Source organism: Lepisosteus oculatus, chromosome 5, assembly GCF_040954835.1.
Source record: "Lepisosteus oculatus isolate fLepOcu1 chromosome 5, fLepOcu1.hap2, whole genome shotgun sequence".
In the NCBI taxonomy this organism is placed as follows: Eukaryota; Metazoa; Chordata; class Actinopteri; order Semionotiformes; family Lepisosteidae; genus Lepisosteus; species Lepisosteus oculatus.
Genome location: NC_090700.1, coordinates 6476925 through 6492167, shown reverse-complemented (window position 1 = coordinate 6492167; position 15243 = coordinate 6476925). Strand labels below are relative to the sequence as shown.

At 38.5% G+C, this 15243-nt stretch overlaps 1 protein-coding gene across 3 annotated transcripts; it reads left to right on the top strand.

Moving 5' to 3' along the window:
- The first annotated feature begins 1392 nt into the window (after positions 1 to 1392).
- Positions 1393 to 12892, top strand: lrrc32 (leucine rich repeat containing 32). Of its 3 annotated transcripts, none has more exons than XM_069189985.1 (3): positions 1393 to 1496; positions 5340 to 5438; positions 8999 to 12892. In XM_069189985.1, the coding sequence occupies exons 2-3, from the start codon at positions 5352 to 5354 to the stop codon at positions 10937 to 10939; spliced, it is 2028 nt and encodes a 675-aa protein (XP_069046086.1). In that variant the 5' UTR covers positions 1393 to 1496; positions 5340 to 5351; the 3' UTR covers positions 10940 to 12892. The 3 variants fall into 3 exon arrangements, with proteins under 3 accessions (XP_069046086.1, XP_006628105.1, XP_069046085.1); XM_006628042.3 differs by lacking the exon at positions 1393 to 1496 and adding an exon at positions 2472 to 3181; XM_069189984.1 differs by lacking the exon at positions 1393 to 1496 and adding an exon at positions 3192 to 4187.
- The last annotated feature ends 2351 nt before the right edge of the window (positions 12893 to 15243 follow it).

Here is a 15243-nt window from a genome sequence, read left to right as displayed (position 1 = left end):
ACCAAGTTTTAATACATCCAGTGCTATTTACTTTTCAGCGAATAATGCATTAAAACCGTGACCAGAAATAACTGGCACGTCAAAGCCCAAAAACCGTCACTTAAATCACGGATGTACTGTATGACACTGATAAAAGATCCTGCTAACAGTGTGAAAAAAGAAATCGCTGCCCTGTGTCAAAGTTTAGCTTTGTTTCCGCATCAGCAATTTCTGTGAGAACGCGAAAAAACCCACTGTTTTGGCGTTAAGCATTTTAAGAACTGTGGGAAATATTGTTTGGTTGTTTTGTGTTTTTGCAGCAGAGATTACGTTGATAAGAGGTTAAAACAACTCTTGTATGCATTAGCGACACATTTTATGCACGTTTCAGTGACATCTTCTATGTTGCGTTAGGTTTGCATTTTTTTTTGCATTATTTTGCTTAGGATCGGTCACCAATAAGACACTTTCAGTCGGCTGGCAGGGTTGTCCAGGATCACCTGTATGTTTATGCAGATTTTAATGTACAGTAGTTCAGGTGGGTAGCTGCGTCAGCATGCTTATCCTGCAAATGAACAAGTAATAGGTTTATTCCATGCTGAAAAGAGAAGAGAGAAAACACGTTTCGGCTGTGGAGCCTTCTTCGGGTGTGAAGAAGGCTCCACAGCCGAAACGTCGTGTTTCCTTTTCTGTGTAGTAGCCACACAGTAACGTCAATGACAATCACCACGGAAGATTCCTTTATAACGCTTCTGCGCCACTAGATGGAGACAATGATTAAAATACCGCACTTCTTCCCTGTTTAGTCTCGTACTCAAGGTCAATGGTCATTCCCGCCGGCTGGACTGCAATTAAGCAGCAACATCACAAGGTGGCATGACACAATATGACAAGAAAAACGTTTTGTTTTTGTTCGACTTAGGCTCGCTCTTTAATGTACCTGTCGTCACGGCCACCCTTCAAAGTGATGACGGACGAAAATATAAAATCCGAAAGGAGTCAGAAAGGAGACAAACGGAAAGGCACACATTATTAAAATAATGCTTGTAAAAAAAAAAAGGAAACGTAACTCGCGAACGAATTTGTGCAAGATGTATGCAAATGAATGAGCCTTATTTAAAATCTGCGCCCAGCTATAGGGAATCCCTGAGGGAGCTCTCCCACAGAAAATGGGAAATCCCCTCTTCCCGCTGGCACTATACTACTCAGAACACCCAAGTCTCCAAACATTAATCTGCAAGAGAAAGTCAATGTCGGAATACAAGAGGCAAGCTGCAGCAATGCTGGAAACGCACCGAAGCAGCATGGACATCAGGCGGTGGTCCAGCAGGGTTTAAGCTTGGAAGTTTAATTTAAAAAAAAAAACTTGGCTCGTGAACTTGAGACGCGGTGATGTTTTCTGGGATGTTCGCGACAGAAGCAAGATCCCAGCATCCTTGTGCTAGTCTGGATTAACTCTGAGACTCGGCAAAAAACAAACAACAACAACACTGTTATTTCACCTCACAGGAGAGCAGGTAGGTTATCGCGTCTTCCGTAATAATGTCTTCCAGGTGCAATGACTGATGTGCAAATTTTCTGATCAGTTTCGTTGAGAACATCCAATGGAAATGCGCTGCTTTCCGCTAAGCAAACTGATGACCCCTTCTGGTGTTCCTAAAAGACTCGTATATCTGACAAAGAAAATATTATTGTATTTTTAAAATCTTGGTAATAAGAAATTATAATAATAGACACTTGCCTAAGAATAATCACAGTGGCATCTTTAAATTCACGCCTTATATTATGTAGGTTAACCTATAACACTCAATAATATCAGAAGTGAACCTTTGCTAAAATCTTTGGTTGCAAGTGTTTTAACTTATTTATTAGAGACAGGTGGCACTGTACTAGCTTCAAGTGGTGGAGATAAAAATGTTGTCTTTCTCTCAACTACCTATTATTATTATTATTATTATTATTATTATTATTGAGATCAATTAGCTGCCCACTGTATCTTCAAACAACATTTTTTATATAATTTGACAAGGAAAAAGACTGTTGTTTCCTCAAGGCTTTGGTAAGGAAATAAAAAAATACAGTAGTCTATTCATTAAAAACACCTGCTGCCACAAGCCAATTACACAATTGAACCTGTAAGCCATTTGATTCGCATGTTCAGTAAAAAATAGACACAAACAAAAAAATGGGAAATTCATGACCTTTTCAATTTGTGCCCTTAAAAAATGTCAGTAAGCTTTAGTCATCTATTATTCTCAAAGCTGACAGAGCTCTCTTGTTGTGAAAAAAAAATGTTTTCCAGTTTGTGAAGATTGGAGTTGTAGATTGCTCAATGAAAAGTGAATGCGCTTAGAGGCTAACAAAACCTCTGTTCAAGCCTTGTCATGTCTGTAAGTCTTGAGTAGGCAAACAGAAAGACAGGCTGGATCTCTGCTGTTTTGTAACAACCTTGAGCTTCAGCTTTTGTGGTCCTCCCAGGACCAGCTGCAGGAAAATGCTTTTTGATACCGGTTGCTTTTACCTGTGTCCCAGAAATTCTGGGAAAAGGGTTTTTGCTGAGCCATGTAGGCTACTAGCTGGACTTCCTGAAGGTGGGGTTAGGCAGGTGTTACTGATGGATTACCTGGCGGCTGGGTATTCTTTTAAAGAATTTCTTCCATCTAGCAGAGGGTTACTCACTGGAGTAGTAAGTAGTAACGCCTTTAAAATTCTACAAAGACATAATTGCAGGGCCTGTAAAATCTTAAAATAAACCAAAAAACAGTGGTAAGGGGGGAGGAATACTTACAGAAAAGAATAAACATGTTTCAAAGTTTGCATTTTGTATTCGCATGGAAAACACGCACGGAATTTTAAACTGTTTATGTGCCGTATTGCATGTTGAGCAGTGCCATCCCGGATGTGAGGAGATAGGAGTCTTATAAAGTTAGACACATTTTGAAGCATGAAGCATTAGGACCCTGTTTCACCATGTGTTGTCAGATAAGAGAGAAAACATGGACTTCCCAATCCCAAATAAGGAACTGACGGGGGGAAAAAAAAGCAATCCTGCAGGATATTCCCACAGGATGTATTAGCTGCCGTCTATAGCTGAAAGGTGCAGGGGCAGAGCCAGCTGGACAGCAGTCAGGGAGGATGTGTGAGCATCACAGCAGCAACATGAGCAGCACACTCTGGAGGGGGAAATAATTCTTACCAGAAGGTAACTTGACTTTTTGTCGATTTTGCTTGCTTTGTTCGATGCACATGATACAAATGAAATGAGACACGAGGAAGGGAGAATGGCCACAGAAAGAGGAGAGCTGGAAAGGAATTTTGAGAAGTGGAACTAGTGTGGGAAGGATGAAAGTGGGCTGTTTCCCAAGACAGAAAGAATTGGAAAGGCAGAGAGCTAGGCATATATATCGGCGTGAGAAGCTATGAGTTCCTATGGCAATACCTGCCACTTTTTCGAAGATATACACGTTTTCTAATCAAGACAATGTAAACAGTGGAATTTAAAGTCTTATCATAGTTGGATGTCACAGGAACTTTAAGTCTTTAAACTAAAGTAAGAAACAAACTTTTAAGCATTTAAATTCAGAAGGAAAAAAACTCCTACAAGAGGTGGTAAAAATACTCAGACGTGTCTTTGTGGTTTTACCACATGAGACAGGTTTGATTTTCTGGACAGTATTTGTTGCTGCTGTGGGACTTGTTGCTAAGTGCAGTCCAGTGTGTTTGTGGCTTTCATTTTAGTGGCTCATGCAAGCAATAACCAAGTAACCTCTCCAAGGACAACATTGCAACCAAGTCTTGTTTGATAGCTTGCATATGTCATAAAGCAATTGGATTTCCAATTGCAATGTTTGATAAAAATGGGCAACTTCCCACCCCTGCGAGAGGAGCAGTTAGGAAAATAATCTAGAAAAGAACATGACAACTTAACTAACAGGAATCTACCTGTCTATCTGCATGAGGTATATACTGTATATAATATGACAGAGTGAGAAATTGTCTTAACTGTATTATGACATCCATGCTGTGTCCACTACTTCATTCTCCTGTCAACCGGAGACTAACCTAGCAGACACAGGGAACAAGACATACTGCAGAAATTGGTGCACCTGGAGAAAACCCACATGAACATAAGGAGACTGTGCAGGCTCTGCAACCAAGAATTGAACCCAGGACACCCGACTGTGGCACATCTATATTACTGCATACACGTAAAAATACACTTTGATTGTTGCTTTAAAATTTGTAATGTACTTTGGTAATAGAATTTCTATAGAAGTGTAACTAAAAGCCTTTTCTGTTTAAGACCTAAATTAAAATGTGTTTAAGCACACTTCTAAGTTCAACAGTTTAACAGTAATAGTTTGAAAAGGTAGCTCCTTATTTTCCTCAACAAATGGCCTATAAATATTTCAATGTATTCATTCAGAAAGTTGTCACACTCATATCTGCCTGAGCACTGTGTCCAGGAGCAGTTGATAAGCCATTGATAAGTTCTTAATTAGTCAATTTTGGTGAGTAAATGCAGACTGTGTGTTACATATTTAATTATAGCTAACCTTTAAACAGACTTTTTAAAAGAATGGCTGATCTGTAGGTGTTTCCTGTTATTTTGTATTCTCAGATTTGTAACAAACTGTACATGGATTAAAAGAATCAGGTGCTTTTAGATGGTTTTGACTGTATTGTCAAGATTGGAAGTTCTGTGGTGCTGTGTAGTGTTAATGGACATCACAATAGATCCGTACACACAACATGCTTCCTGTCTTAGGTATACTGTGAGGACTGCTTTCCTACCAATTAATTTCACTTTAGAAACCAGTCATTTTCTAGGTCCTTATGACCCCAAGTTCACCTTAAGTTTAAACAGTAACATCTGGAGGTAGTAAAAAAGATACATTTATAGATAAAAAATGTATAGATAAAACTACTTTGATAAAGATTGTATGTGAAGTGGGTTTGCATGTGTATGTACTCAGCTTAGTGACTGTGACATGTTTAGCACGTCGATTTTAACAAAGGTATTTAAGCAGTTTATTTTTTGGATCCAATTAAACCTGAAGAACAATAAAAAGCCGATCTACCTGATTATTTGATAACAATACTGTAATTGTGTGGGACAATGACACAATCACAGGTCAAAGTCATCGAGTACATTTTTATTTTCACTATTTTGCCATTAAGTGTCACTGTCAGAGCCTCCACTTCCCTGTCAGAGCTGTTAGGCAGCTTCTCATTGAGTTTCATCCCACACAACGTCTGAAAACCCCCAAGCCATGGTCTAGTCCTTTCATTCTGTTTTTTCTTTTTTCTTATTCATTCATGATTTTCTGTGTGTTTTTTTTCCGGTGTTGATGCTCCAGACTTCGAGCACGATGGCACTGTATCTCTGGTTCCTTCTGGCTGTCACGAATGAAGCGACGGCCACATTCCGGCCCCGGCAGCTCTCTCCCTGCCCCATGGTAAGTGACCAGAAGCGTGGTGAGTGTGGCTGGCCAGTTTACTCTGCCGCGAGCTTGTGGGCGATGCAGCACTGTGGTGAAGACGGATCGTTTGATTCAAACAAACTTCAGCTTTCACGGCTTGTTGTTCTCTGTTCACGAGCATGACCTGGTAAGAGGAACTTGTTGCCTTTGTTCGGAGTTAAATGACAGCGTGTGGGGAGCACAGAGAAGTGTCAGGACAGGAACCTGGAGGAGTGTGCTCATAGAAGCTGCTGTAACACTTTGAAGCTTGTCCATTTCACTGCTGTGGTGATTGCTAGCAGAGCTCATACCTGTTTCAGGCAGGTTGGCGAGGTGAGCTCAACAAAAGGCTTTTCTGGACGCAGAGATTTCTAAATTTCACTTTACTTTTTGTACGCTAAGTGAGGCTAATCTAATATTAGGAGCAGCGAAGAATAAATTCTTAGCTAAAAAGCATGGGTCATAAAAACAAATTGGGATTTCACAGCAGGAATGCCTATTTGTTTGTTTTAATGAGCTTCTCATCAGTCTCTGCCGATTCTACTATGTTTTTGCCTTGTCTCATAAGAACACAAGAAATGCTAACATTTCAACAGTTTTTAAACTTCTTTATAACACGAGCTTGTTCCACCCTCCTGCCACCCTTTGGGTACAGAAGCACCTCCTGCTCTTGGTTTGAAATGCTTTTCTATGTAGTTCACTGTTCATTTTGAAGAAGTCAGCTGGGTTGTCAACACCTTTGAGGATGTTGAATACATGCGTCAGGTCTCCTTGTAGACTTCTCCATTCAAGACTAAAAACGAATTTCTTTCAGCCTGTCAGTGTAGGACAGTCCCTTAAGCCTCAGAATGTACCTGGTTGTTCTTCTCTTGACTGAGTTAAGAGTTGCAGCAGCCTTTCTGTAGCGTGGTGATCAAAATTGTACACAGTGTTATAGAAGAGACCCGAGTAGTACATTTATCAAAATCAAAGTCAACTTGATTGCCAAACCAGCCCTTCCGGTTGCTAGGGTTGTTTTACGGTTTGCTCAGAATAACTGAGATGCAAAAGAAAAAAAATACAAGAAGAGAAAGAAAAATCATAAATAACAGACAAAATACAATATAATTCATCATTACATTGAAGACAGATTGCACAAATTTACCAAATTTACTTTGATAAATACTTTTATAGCAGTGTTGAGCTGCATAGTCTCAGGGTAGGTTATACTGTATGTATCCCATAAACAGTAAATGTCCTCACCTTCATCATAAGCAGCCTGTTCTACTTCAGTGTTGCTCATTTTGCATTAATAGCTTATGCCTTTGTTACTTGCGTGCAAAATCCTCCTAATTTCATCTGCATATTGGGATGGGTGGACCCAGGTCTAAAGCTAAATGAATTGAATTAATCACAAAACCTTTCACAAGATCTGTATCAGAAGGTTCTGTTTCAGCCTCCTCTTTGCGGAGCAAGGTTAAGGCAGTGTAAATCCCCTAGGTATTGCTTCTTTGGAAAACATCTGTACACTACTGCAAGAAAACCACACAGAACACTTCATGTTTATTACTGTAAAGTCTGAAACAATAATTTAGCTAATGAATTGGAAAGGAGTACGAGTATAGCGTCACTTGATTATCCTCTGAATTCCTATCAGACCAACTCCAGATTTGTCAGTGTCTTCATTTCTGTTTTTAGCAGAGTTCACTGTGACAGAGTCTCAGTGAAACATCTAAGGTGTATGTGAAATAAATTCTTCACTAATTCACAGAACCTAGACAAAATAAGGTTGATAGTTATTATTTTCAAAGTCTTCTGGAGCTTGGAGCCAGTTCTGTATACTTTGTGAACTATATCTAAAACAGGGGAAATCATTTCCAGTCATTATATTTCTCATTGGGCCAATGTTTTATTTCACTTTACAGAAAGAGAGTGAGATCTTTCCTTTGACAGAATGCCAAGTAGGAAATATGTGAAGATACAGTTTTTGTACACATTTAGATTCCCCTTGTGGTTTAAAAACACCATATCTGTGCTACATGACGATTTGTTTTTCATAACTATATATGGTCAAAAGGATGATGAATCTTGTCAGAGCTGCCTTGTTAACTGAAGTTGAACTTTGTAAAACACTTAACATTGGGCTCTGACTTAATATTCAACTTGATTCATTGCTTGTTTTGTCCTTAGAGTATACTTCTAGTGCACCAGTATGAGACGATATTGTGTTGATAAAAAAAGAAAATTCAAAACTGTCTGAAAACTCTGTGGTCTAAACAAGATGCCAAAGGATGTTTCTTATTTACTTCCAAAAAAACTCAAATTCTGCTTAGGCTATAAAATATTTTTTTTAAGTTTGTATTTTATGGACTTCATTTATGAGCTACAAACACATGGAAGGTATGTTTTCAATTAATTATCACAATGATAACTTATTATAAGAAACTAATTTTGGATCCAGAAAGCATTGTAAACTACATGGAATTAAAATGTGTCTAAAATATGTTGTTTAATTGACTTATAAAACAACAGGGGTTAGAGCTGGTGTGCTCATAAGTACATGTTTATGATGTACAAGTGTCTCGCAGAAAACATCAATGAGTACTAGAACCAGTTCATTTTATTTTAAATCACTAAGTGTCTATTAGATATTTTGGGGGCTTGCCTTTGATATATAAGGGTAAAAAAGAACTGTCCATCTGATATGTTCTGAACGGTGCGCTCTTGTTTTTTTCTAACCTTGCAACAAACCTTTGTACTTTAACTGAAAGTCAACATTTAGTTATTCAGCTTAATACAGGCCAAACTGTATCACTTTTGTGGACTTTCATTTAAAACATTATCTTTACTTTTCAGTGTGGAATTAACCTTTTCTTGTTCCTTACCACCAATGCACAAATAACACAGCTCCCTACTCCAATCAAATAAGGATTTCTGTTTCTGGATTTCATTTTCTGTTGTAAGAAATGTATAATGCACAGCAAAGGTTCTAATGCTGACCACAAAAAACTGTTAATTGATGTGAACATTGTAATCTGTTGTTTAAATCTGGGTTTCAAAATAAACTTTAAAAGCCTGAAACCATTCAGCTGGAGTTACAATAGATGGTATGCTATTGTGTCAGAAGCCTTCTGGCCATATGGCAACAATACACTACTTGTTTTTTCTCAGTCTCAAAAACCTGAGAGTCGTCCAAAACGATTACATTGTCTGTTTCAGATCTAAAATTGTGGCATCTATCTTTTTGAATCTCTGATGATGATGATGATGATGAGGATTATTTGTTTTAGTAGTTATAGGTAGGTTCTGTTGACAAAATTGCATTGTTAAACGTCTTGGGGCAACCTTGTTTTGAAAGGCGCTAGATAAAAATCAATTCAATTGAATAGTGAGCAATAGCAATAGGCAGACTAGCAGTTTGGCTGACCATTTTCATAAATTGTACACACTTGATAATGTAGAGGGGGAAAGGCAAAAGCTTAGGTCCATTACCACTGAACAAAGACATTCTGCTGTGCTGCTGAAGTTTGTCCCACACTGCTTTTTCTCATGCCCTTGTGTTCCTTCTGTGCTTACAGGTGAATATGGAGGTTCATTGCAGTAACATGAACCTGAGGACAGTCCCTCTGGAGCTGCCTCCTGGTATTCGCAAACTGGACTTGTCTCAGAACCTCCTCCAGAACTTGACGGAGGAGATTCGGGCTTTCTATACTTCTGTGTATCACCTGAGCTTCCACTCCAACAGGATTGAGTTCATACAGCCAGGTCTTTTTAAAGATATGACCAACCTTGAAGTGCTTGACCTGTCCAGGAACTATTTAGACATCTTTGCAATGTCAAACTCTAAAGTTGGGCCTCTGTCCTCCGTGAAAAAACTGGACCTTTCGGGTAATGGCCTGTACACTGGCATGACCAGTAATTTTTTGCACAATGCACCAGCACTTTTGAACCTCTCGTTGAATGGAAACAGCATCACTAAAATACACAATGACACTTTTGCTGGGTCATTGGCTCTAAGGAACATTGATTTACATAATAATGTCATCCTGGAAATTGAGGAAGGAGCATTTGACTATTTGCCCGATCTGTTTGAGCTCAACCTGTCAATGAATTCTATCACCTGTATCAAAGATTTTAACCTCTCCCAACTGAAGCTGCTAAACCTCAGCCAAAATAGCATTGAGTCATTTGAAACCACAGAGTCAGACCTGGAGTTCGAACTGTTATATCTCGATCTGAGAGAAAACAAGATATTCTATTTCCCAGTGCTCCCCAAAAGGAACAAGCTAATTTACCTGGATTTGTCCAGAAACCTACTTCAGAGTGTTTTCAATAAATCCTTTGTAAACTTTCTTGAACACATCAGCTACAGTAGCTTCCAAAACCATAGCCAGTCTTTAAACAAGACACTATCTGTGGATAGATACATCTTTCCCAACTTAGCAAAGTTGTTTTATTTAGACTTGAGCTATAATGAAATCAAAAGTATCCCAACATCCTTCTTTGGAAGCATGGGATCCTTAGAATTTCTCAATCTCAGCAACAACTGCCTTGAGGTTTTCTCTGTGGATGATGACAGTCCTTTGGCATTCCTGGAAACCCTTGATTTGAGTGCAAACACCCTCCAGAATCTGTCATTTGGAAAAAACGCACTTCAGTCTTTAAAAAAGCTTTATCTGAGGGGGAATCTTCTCAGTACCTTGGATCCTTACACTTTCCTTCATCTACCTAGTATTGAAGTCCTTGACCTTCAGCAGAACATCTTGAGTGTCTGTGGACTGCAATGCAGGCAGCCTCAAGAGGAATGCAGGGGAAAGGAAACTGGATGTGTCTTCTTGTCTTCCATCCCGTCATTACGCTACTTATACCTCTCCAGCAACGGCCTTGTAGCTCTGCCTCGGTATGCTTTTTATGACAGCCCTCTGCTGTTACTAGATCTGTCGAACAACCCAGGCTTGGAAATCAGCAAGGAAGCATTTACTGGGTTAGAATCGTCCCTGACGTATTTATCATTCAAGGGGAACACTCTTCAGGCCCTAAATATGGACCTGTCACTCTTCACCGGGCTGAAAACTGTAGACCTGTCTTCAAATCAATTAACCGGGCTGCTTCTGTGGAACAGAGAGTCCTCCATAGAGTTACTGAACTTACAGAACAACAGTCTCTTCACCCTTGAGTACAACACAGTACTGGTCCTGGAAAGGGCCCTGAAGACACTGTACTTAAGTGGGAATCCCCTCAACTGCTGCAGCAACCCAAGATTCATGCACCTGATTCAGAAGTCTGCTGTTGACATCCCGGACAAAGACTCGGTGACGTGCCGGTACATGCAGGATTCGGAGTACAAGGAGATTAACATCTCGCATGTAGCAGAGGAGCACTGTGAGGAGCAGGAGAGGAAGAGCGTCAGCGTCATCATCATCATCGTCACAGCTCTGGCGTTAATCGCGGCCCTCGTCCTCCTCTCCAGGTGTTGCCACCAGCGGAAACGCAACGTGAGGGGCAGCTTTAAGGCCTGAACGCAATGAAACGCCACAGCAGAGCTTGGCCATGGGGATAGAGGAAGCACCGTCCCGGAGCTCCTGTAACGCTAAGGCAATTTGGCCTTTACACGGCTGCGTTCTCTTCCACAGTAATGCAAGATCAAGAAGACCAGCTGACAGGAAACTAGCTCGTCGTATTCATCCTTTCCACCCCTAGAAACAATCTGAAGTAAAATGCGGACCGTGGTCGTGAATTTCACAAGTGTCTTCGTGGAAATGTCTAACAAAGTGATGTAATGGTTTCAGTTTGCACTTTAGTCACTGTAAATATTTGTGAATATGACTTTATTGTTATTGCTTTACAAAATGAAGCCAGAGAGCATTCTGTAAAATACTAGCAATAGTGCTTACCATACAACAGAACCAAATAATTACAGGATAGCAGGATTTCTCAATGTGACCTCAAAACTAGAAATAATTATGGTGCAATTGCATTCGTGTTTTTTTTTTCAGTTTCCTTCTAATGTGTAACAAATATACATTAAATGAAACCTGCCTTTTTTTGAGACAGCACTACACTTTAAAGTCTATATTTACTGGAAAACTTTACAAAGACTTCTATTTTTCCCCTTTCAAAAAGTTTGTTTTCACAGACCACATTATTATTTTTTCCTTAGGGGAGATACTGTGTAGTTCTCCATTGTTAAAAAAATAAGTTTCAGATTTGTCCTGTTATTTGTTTCCACTACAATAGCCATTCATGTTTAGACTCGACAGTGATCGTTGTAGTCAATTAATGAAGGACTGTGCCAGGAAAATACTTTTACAAAAGGGGCTATAAGGAGGACAAAATTGATGGGAAAATATCTGAAGAGAAAACACTGACAGTATATGCAAAAGTGTTGTTTCCTCTCAGACCTCAGGACACTATGTGATAACATGGTCCAAGCAATGTAGGACAAGAATTCATTTTCTTGTAATTTGCTTTGTATTTGATTCCTGAGATAAATCTTTGACATTTAGTCCTCTTTTAAATGGAGGAAGGTGGGTTGTGTAGGTAACAGTTCATTCCAGTCCATTCTTAATTTTATTTTCAGTGAAGTTATTGCCTGTAGTTAATTACTGTATGTAGGCATAAACATCCTCAGTATCCATCTGCACATATTACAGTTGCACAAGGAGGTTATCAAGGCAGCAAACAAAGGTCATGAGTGAGAAAGAGCAGACTTGTACTGATATGTCCTCTCCGTTTAATGAAGATTTACCCTTTTCTCACTACCCTTGTCAGTTTGTAAATGAAAATATGACCTAATGCTGGCAAAATGGTTTTATGAAGATAAAATGCAAGACACAATCTTTGTGCAGGTTCTGATAGAGATTATTAAAGTATAGGTCACTGTGAAATCCCCAAATAACTCTACTGTGCTGTTAAAATGCTTGTATTTGTGATATTGTTTTTCTTATGTTAATGGACTCTACATGTGTACCGGCTCTGTATGAAATTTAAAACAGTATTAAATGCATGTATAGTTATTTGAAAGAGGAATTGTTGAAAAAAAAAAAGGCTGATCTAAAATATTTCAAAAATGGTGCTTTGGAGAAACTCTTTCAGCTGAAAGGAAGGGAATTCTATAGTATTAATACATTCAGAGGGCTCTTTAAACCACAAGGGACATCTAGAATAGCCCCACTGAACTTGAAATGGCAAGGTTGTTAAAGAGAAAATGTTTCAAACAAACTAATTTCATTATGGATACTTTTCTTTGATGGATACACAATGTAAATGTGTGAATTATTTTCCCCTTATAAAAACAAGACATCAGCATTTAGAGAATATAAAAGAACAAAACGACTGTTTGTGACAGTGCTTTCATGTCAGACTAATTGGTCTTTAAGCTGTTCTTCGTGTTTTCCTTCAGCAGCAAAGAAATTTAAGAATCTCACAGGCTGAGTTTAGCAATTGCATAATAAAGACAAGCAGAAACTGGATTTTTCATCTGAGCTGTTGTTTTTTTTTGTTCTTCCTCAGCAAACACAGAGTATTTGCACCCCTGCAGCAAACATTAAGGAAATGGAAGATTCTGGGAAGCTGAAAAAAGAATTCTATAATAAAGAACACCATAATTTGCTTTTTTTGTGACTATAATGACTGAAGTTATTTAAGTGCGTTACAACTGTACATTACAACTCTGTGACTTGTCCAAGCAATAGATCAGACACTACTCTGTGCCCAAGCACGTCCTTTTACTTTAAACATATATGTATATGTTTCCATTAGTGGAGCCTTTTCTTGAGATTAAAGGCAACACTTTTCACAATTCAATGACTTTTCTATATTTTAAAATAACAATAATTTTCATCCATTCAAAGTCTATGAAGGAACTGTTACCATTAAACAACCTTTCTTTTTTGTGAATGTATACAGATCTTTTTCACAGTACAAATGTATTTATGTGTTTTGTATTTTAAAAGTAAATTATCTTTAAATCTCAGTTGTTGTTCTGTATTATCTATGTTTTTCATATTTATTTTTGTTAGTAATAAAAAAGGGAAAACTATGTAGTGTTGTTTCATTAATTTTCCTATTATTAATCCTCAAGCATTTGTTTCTCAATAAATATTTATTAAGATTATAATATGACTCAGTTTCATGGGAACTTGCCGTTGATATGGCCCCCAGGAAAGGCTTTCTGATTATGTTTGCCTTTTACCTGTTTGAATATGTATATCCTGACAGTGCTACATTTTGACAGATTAAAAGTGACACAGCATCACATAAGTTACTGTCTCTATTTTGTCCCAAAAAAACAACCACAACTCACAATGCATTAGGTTGGCAAAAATTCAAAAATACTCCACCAACTCCAGAAAACAGGATGTCGGCTCACAGGAAAGGCCTTTGGACAGTTCTAGCATTCCTGTGAAAATAATGAGTAGGAAAAAAAAGAGTAATAAAAAGAGTAAATCACTCTTTTTTCCTGGAACAAAGTCTGACTAAAGACTATTACCGAGACTGTAGTAGCAGCGACGAGTCCAGTCTTAGATTGGTTTCCTTAGTATACTGCCATTTTCCCCTGCAGTGCTGTCTTGTCCTGGTGGATGACTGCTTTGTGGCCAGTGAGGTGGTCCTGAGCTGAACTGACAAGCCCAGTACACCCTGTCAGAGGGAATGGACCATGATTTGCCTGGAAAATACCCTAAGAAATAAGTCATCTCCTTCCTGTACATTACAGAACACCAGGACCCAACAGCGGTGTTTATACACAACACACAAGTCAGGATCGTCTTGGCAACATAAAAATTCCTGGGCATAAAACCACAATGAACACCTTTCAAAACTAAAAATAAACCCTCATCCCCACAGGCTCTCTTTCAAAAGCAGACTACACAATTGACTATTGATTGCGGTCTGCTTTTAGGGCGGTTGATGAAATAATTATTATTCTTTGGGCAGGTAAAAAAAAAACCTTCCTTTATTTTTCTAAAATCACTTTCTTGATACTGCAGGATTTGGCCAGAATTCACCATGGTCCAGCATTTACGTTACTGAAAAGGCATTGCTTGCTCAACACTGCAGAAACATGCAGTGTCTTCTCCAATCCACTTCCTTACACAGTTTCCTAGAACCAGCACTCTATTCATTTCATTAATAATAAGAAGGACTGATACAGCAAGAAAGAAGTGAGTTAGTGCAGTAAAGGAATGGACTGGAGGGGCCACAAGTTCAGTAGCTCTGCATTATAGGAAGTGAGGTTGACTGTTTGCATTTTAAAGAAAAAAATCAGTATAGCTGTTTATTTTAATTACAGACACACCATTTCAGACAAAACCCATAATATTACAGAACAACTCTGGATAAAAACAAACATAAACATTACTTCAGTGACTGGTAATGAGTAACTGACCACATACTCCCTAATCCCTGACTTTTATAAATCAAACACAGTACAGTACTGGGAGATATCATGATCTCAAATCTCATAATCTCTTTGATAAGATATCAAAAGCACTATACAGTGCACTGTAGACACTTAAAGATCTTTCAAACACAAACAAAATGTGGAAAATAATGGAAAATAACATTTACTGCCTTTAAAAATGGCAAGGAAAGGTTTTACTGTTTATAATTTTTTCCATGAGTGAAGGATTTTTGTGGCTGAGTTGCAGCAATAACACACCACATTCGTGACCGTTTCTTTGGGTGATGTAAGAAAAGTAATTTTGTTGAACAAAGAAAAAGCAATTAGAGGGTTATTTATGAATAAAATCCATTGATAAAATGATTTGCCCTTAGTAAAGCTATTCCTCATTTTAAATTGTTGTGGAAGATCTTCAACAAT

Coding starts and splice junctions, on each gene's coding strand:
- lrrc32 (XM_069189984.1), top strand. CDS start 4,101: ATGAACATAAGGAGACTGTGCAGGCTCTGCAACCAAGAATTGAACCCA. Junction 4,188..5,339: donor ATCTATATTACTGCATACAC/GTAAAAATACAC, acceptor TTGATGCTCCAG/ACTTCGAGCACGATGGCACT. Junction 5,439..8,998: donor AGCTCTCTCCCTGCCCCATG/GTAAGTGACCAG, acceptor CTGTGCTTACAG/GTGAATATGGAGGTTCATTG.